Genomic DNA, 6,000 nt, shown 5'->3' on the forward strand with positions numbered 1-6,000 from the left:
TATCCCCTAAATTTTAACTCACTTTGATCCAACACGGGTTTCAAAAAATGTAATGGAAAGTGAGTTGAAAAAATTAGTGGGATGTGGGTCCTACTTTTAAAGTATTAGTTTTATAATAAAATATGAGTATGAATGAGTTAGTGGAATATGAGGTCCACTACCAAAAATAGTAAAAGTGAAGTGTGTTAAATTTTCAGGGACGGATCGAAATGGTAAACTGTGTCAAAATTTGGGGACGGAGGTAGTAACTATTTCTATTTTGGATCGTTCCTTAAGAGTTGAAACTTTAGAATCTTTCTATTTTAGAACATGGACTCCACAATCCACTACTCTGCTTTCACTGTTTTTTCTCTTCTTCTCTCTTACTTTATTCATTTTTCTTTTCATCTCTCTTACTTTACCAATTATGTATTAAAACATGTTGCGTTTTAAATATTTTTATTTTTTTAATACGGAGAATATATATAAAAAATTTCTCCTTTCCACATGATAAAATAACCATTTTTCTTTCTTTTTTTTTTCATTTCATCAAAGTTGACATGTTACCTCTTTATAAAAATATTAAAATATAACTACATTTTCTTTCTCATACTTTATCTAATTTTCCTACTTAAAACATCTAACACTATTTTTCTTCTCTAATATTTTTTTTTAAACACTCAACAATAATTTTCTCTTTTACTTAAACTCCTTAAAATAGAAGTGTATAAAATCTCATGTCGTCCCAAGAAGATATCATCTTCCTTGACATGGAGGGAGTATATAGTACAACCCCTACTAGAAAAATTTTCTGCGTCTGCCACTAGACTTTAGGAATGATACGGGTTTTAATGTGAAATTAATAAAATATAAAACAGATAGAAAGAAAAAGTAATTAAAGTATTATTAGTAGGAAATAGAGTCCACGTCATAAGAGAGGAAAAACTTGCCAAACATAGAAGTGAACTAATTTTGTGAGACACCCCTAATAAAAAAAGAAGACTATCTTTATGGGACACCCCCAATGAAAAAAGAAGACTATCTTTATGACGGAGAGAGTAGTATTTTTTCAAATGGACATCTCATTCAACTAACTCATTTTAACTCATATGAATACTTATAATATATAAAAATAGAACACACATCCATTAACTTTATTAAACCACTTTTTATTTACTTTACTTCAAACCGTGTCAAATTAAAGTGCGCCATATATTGAAGGACTGACGAGGAAGTAGTACATTTTAATTAGCAATCACACATGCACACTACCTATCCGTTTAGGTAGCAATGTAACAACGTTATGTCATTTATTTTATTACGCATATCTTGGTCTTGAACATTGTAGAGTACCTGATTCATTTTATTGTTGACTTAAATCAGTTCATAAATATCGAAATCAATTCAGTTCGTAACAAGGTATACAATCATACATTTTTCTTTCTTCCAATGCATTGTCAAATTGAATCAAGAGATCAAGACACGCAAGTAAATAATCCAGACCCAGTTCTATATTCTTAAATTAGCTCATGTTACACCCTAGCCTCACCTCAGACAATTTACTAAATCTCATGAAAATGGCAAAATTGATTGGTTATTCACCTGTGGAGGTCTGGAGATTCTCCAACGGTGTATTAGAGAGCCACTTAGTTCCCAGTGCTCTCCCATCTTAATTTTCTCTTGCACGGCCTCTTCTACAATTCATTAAGTCCATTGCCAAAAGCATGAAATGCCTTCAAGTATAACTAGAGATGAGCATCACAATGCAGCAGGCAATGACGTGTTTTACCATCTGAATTGGGTGGGAGTCTTCTCACACGCCCTCACAAATTGTAGTGAATCACCTAGGTTGGACATCATTATTAACAGGGTGTACATCAATATCAATAGATGAAGGAATATGTGCTCTTGGTGTGCTAATAGCAGCTATTTCCAACTCATCGTGCAGCATGTTTACATCATTCCACTCCACGCCAGCTGCAGAAGATTATAAAATAATTCAGCTTCAGAGTGAGTTTTTTAAAAAAGAAAAATACAAGTATGAACATAATCAGCAGAAGGTTACAATCCGTCTTCCACAAGTCTGTCATGCTGATGCCTGCTGCATCTGATAAAAGCCAATAGTCTGCATCGTTCTGTAACAAACAGAAAACACCTTTAGAATGAACACATTTATTGAAACACAGATAATAGATGCATCCAAACTGCAAAAACTAAATGCGCAAAATTAATAAAAAAAAATATGCATGATCAATGTAAAACATATCAAGCTAGAAAAACAAGCTAGGGGAGAAGTAAATGGAATTCTATGGATGATCATAAACAACTGCAGAGGAACTTGGTTCCCACTATCTTAGTTTGTGACTCCACAGCAGCTGAGTCAAGTTAATTTCCGAGATAGTGTTGAAATATCAGAATATTCACTTGCAAAATGTTTCTACAAGATAAAAGGTCATTAATGGACGTTTCAGTCCTAGTCATAGTAATACAAATTCCCAAAAAGGGAGAGCGACAAGAAAATGTCAAACAGTTTTGCTAATATTGTTTAGTAAATCTACTAAAAGCCACATAAATGTGATCATTCAAAAGAACCACACTTACATCAATATTTGAGGGGATAATCTTAGTCATTCCTCCAGCAAATTCTTGATGTGAATCATACACAGTGTTAAGATCATGGCTATCTTGCGCCTGAGTTTCAACCTGTGGTGAACCATGTGACATGGATGATCTCTCCACTGCTATGTTCTCATGTGCCTCTGAACTTGAGGCAACAGGGAAATTTGTCGAATCTCCAACTCCATTCACCTCTTCAAACTTTTCCTCAAATTGGCTATAAAAACAGAAATACTTCAAATATGGAAAAGAGAAATCCATAATTTGTGGAGATTGTAAAGGGTCTAGCAGGTGTCAAAAGTTAAGACTGATACCTCACAAGGTAAACATCAATAGCACCCATTGCACTTCTAAGAATAATTCTATATCTCCTTTGTGGATAATCAACAGCCTATACACAGGATTTGGAATTTCTAAATTATTAAAACAGCTGCAATGCATATTGACTATTGAGCAAGCTCATTAGTCATATATACATACCTCATCAGGATCTGGGACTTCAAGGGTGGTCCCGTGGGGTGCTTTGATTGCTATCAAGGTTTCATTCTGTCAGAATCAAAACTAAAGAGTTTAAGCATCACAAGAAAAGTATTTGTTGAACTAAACAGCATTGAAGGACAAGATAAGAACCTGGAAGCAAGGTAAGCTTTTTATGTCATCTTCAGTCACAAAAAGCCATCTACAAAAGCCACAAATTAAGATATTACTGTGAAACCTTTCACCTCTATTCAGGAAAAGTAATTTAAAACTTTAGCCGATTACTACCTCTGATTATGTTCATCTTCAATCAAATCTCCCAACCTTTCCTGCATTTGCCTATAATGTTTTTGAAGAACCGCGATATTAGAAATAATGAGGGGCATCATCAAGTTCCTTAAAAGTTTAGTGATTGGCAAGAAAAAAACCGTATTCGGTCGTCCAAACTTCTTTCTTCCATTGAAAGGTTCTCAATTTCTGCCTGCAGAATAAACAAGAGACAACCAGCATAAATACCAACAAAATAAATATAAGAAATATCATTCAAGACAAGTTTTCCTTCTCTACATACATGCAGAAGAGTACCATCCTTGTCCACTTCTCCAGGTCTTGAAGAATCGAGACCCCTGTCAAGCAACCAGGCTCATTAAGTTCTTCATGTTATTGCCATTCCCTGCATTGATTAGGAAACCTATTGTCTAGTAGTCCTCAGAGTCTAAACTAACTTACTTCCAATGTATTCTGTTTTTCAGCTTCTTTTCAATAAGGCCAATCCCTTCAAGGACATTGGTTATGTCATATATACGTCTCTTCTGGACCTGCATAGTTAAAATTCAATAAGTTTCTTAAACTTAGCTAAGGGATGCTAGCTCAAACACAATAACCTGCAAAGTGTCTGCTGCCTTGTTTAGATCGAGTTCACCATCCTCTGCATGCTTTATCAAAGCGATAAATTTCTTAGTCAATAGACCTGAGAAGCATAGCTGATACCAATTAGCATTAAAATTGTATAACACAGTCTAAAATGGTCATGCAAATTTAGAGTATGATATTACTCAGGGAGCTATCAAAGCGGCAGCCAGCAGGCGTGAAAGGGGAAGGAGCATCTGCAAAATTCATGCAATGACAATATTATTAGGGCTACTAGTACCAAAGAAATTATCATGAACTTCAAATGATTTGTTGAGAAGAGAAATAGCACCATTTCAATTATTTGATTTGAGATATGTAAACAATGACATTAAGAGAAAAATATCTCACCAGCATTAGATATGGGGGTGGAAGGCAAGGCTCTATTGTTCTTACCGGCCTTTGACCGGCAATTAGGCCTTCCCCCTTTAGTAGACACTGGTGTACGGAGTGGGTTATTAGTGATATCCCTATGCACTGTACTTGCTGCCCACTCACTGGACTCAACTTCATTATTTTGATACACATTCTTCCGCTTCAAAGGCTGGGAGAACCATTGTAAAAACTAAAATCAGCAAATGCAAAACATAAAATACAATGCACATGCTGTAAGAAATTCAGTTGCTATATGGTTTAGATGTAGAACACTCAAACCAAAAGTAATGTGGATTTATTTAGAAGCATTCGCGAATGGCTGCCACAACTTTTACGGAGAAGAATTCAACAAATACGAAGTACATTCGAGGTATCAAATTGACAATATCTGCAGGAGCAACTCATATTCCATGTTAAGGATAGTAAATCGTTTCCTCTTTTTCCGATAATAAAACGTACGGATCCAAAAAAAACACCAAATCTACAAATCCTAGCACCAAGGGAATTCAATCGCTTAAATTAAGTAAGTGCGCGTTCAATAAAAACATATCCAACATTCACTATGAAATTAATAGCACAGGGTTGAGCGAAATTGAGAGATATAATAAAAACACAGAGAGAAAAACCGTAATCGTACAGGAGACTTGATAACTAGAGCTTCAGAGAGGTGATCGGCGGAGCGGGCCGGGGTTGAGAAGCGGTGGTAGTCGTGGGGAGAAGCGAAGGGCGGATTCATGGAGGAGAACGGGAGATGGCGCCTGATCGACGGCGGCTGGTGGTGTAGGATCTGGCCATTCGAGGGCGGCGCGGCAGGAGGAGTCGCCGCGGCGTCACGGCTGGGGGGAGCACGAGCGGCCATGGGTAGTGTGAAATCGAATCGGATCGTAGAAATCAAAATGGAAGGGGGGTTTTAGAGAGGAGAAATGAGGGTTTTGATGAGTGTGTGAGGTGGGTAGGGGGAGTAGAAAACGAGGAGGGGAGGGGGAGGAAGGGAGGGAGGGAATTTTGGTTCGGATAGATGTGGAGGGAAGTGGGAGCCAAAAAAATGAAATCGGCTATTTCATTTATTTTGCATTTTTCTCCTTACTCTTTCTTATTTAACCACTTTAATGAAAGTCCATAAGCATTAACCCAAGCACTTATCGTAATTATAATATCGTAATCTAGATCCAGAGTGAAGCCGGCTAAAATTTCAATTTTTCGTTTAATTTTTTAAATCATATACTCTGCTCTGGTAAAAACGAAATTTATATATCAGCGAAGGGAGTATAATAATATATTTTTTCAGTTATTTTATTCATATTTTTTATTATGAACAGTCAATAACTTTTTCTCTTTTATCTCTTTACAAAAACTATTTAAAAGAAGAGTGTATAAATTCTCGTGTCGTCTCATAAATAAATTATCTTCCCTAGAACGAAGAGAGTACAAAACTTACTAAATGTTAAGTAATACTCCCTCCGTCCCGCTTTAGCAGTCCCATTGACTTTTCTGTCTTTTTTTTGTAAAAATGATAAAAAATAGTTAAAGTAGAGAAATGGTAAAGTAAAAGAGACAATAATGTAGATAAGACTCTTCTCTATATTATTCTCTCTCTTAATTTACCATTTCTCCTCTTTAACTATTTTTCATCATTTTTATAAA

General features: G+C 35.7%; 1 protein-coding gene across 1 annotated transcript; it reads right to left on the reverse strand.

Annotated features, from left to right (window-relative positions):
- Window positions 1-1,362: 1,362 nt before the first annotated feature.
- On the reverse strand, window positions 1,363-5,346 carry LOC125203920 (transcription factor E2FA-like). The gene is made up of 14 exons (XM_048102436.2): window positions 4,994-5,346; window positions 4,333-4,525; window positions 4,128-4,178; window positions 3,957-4,042; window positions 3,802-3,890; window positions 3,644-3,698; window positions 3,501-3,553; window positions 3,361-3,411; window positions 3,226-3,274; window positions 3,076-3,141; window positions 2,910-2,986; window positions 2,581-2,812; window positions 2,045-2,114; window positions 1,363-1,956 (listed from the first exon to the last, which is right to left on the reverse strand). Exons 1-14 carry the CDS (start codon window positions 5,213-5,215, stop codon window positions 1,820-1,822), a joined length of 1,431 nt encoding a protein of 476 aa, XP_047958393.1. The 5' UTR covers window positions 5,216-5,346; the 3' UTR covers window positions 1,363-1,819.
- Window positions 5,347-6,000: the final 654 nt, after the last annotated feature.

This window comes from Salvia hispanica, chromosome 6 (assembly GCF_029641045.1).
Source record: "Salvia hispanica isolate PSC_SH4W2 chromosome 6, Shi_PSC_v1, whole genome shotgun sequence".
NCBI lineage: Eukaryota > Viridiplantae > Streptophyta > Magnoliopsida > Lamiales > Lamiaceae > Salvia > Salvia hispanica.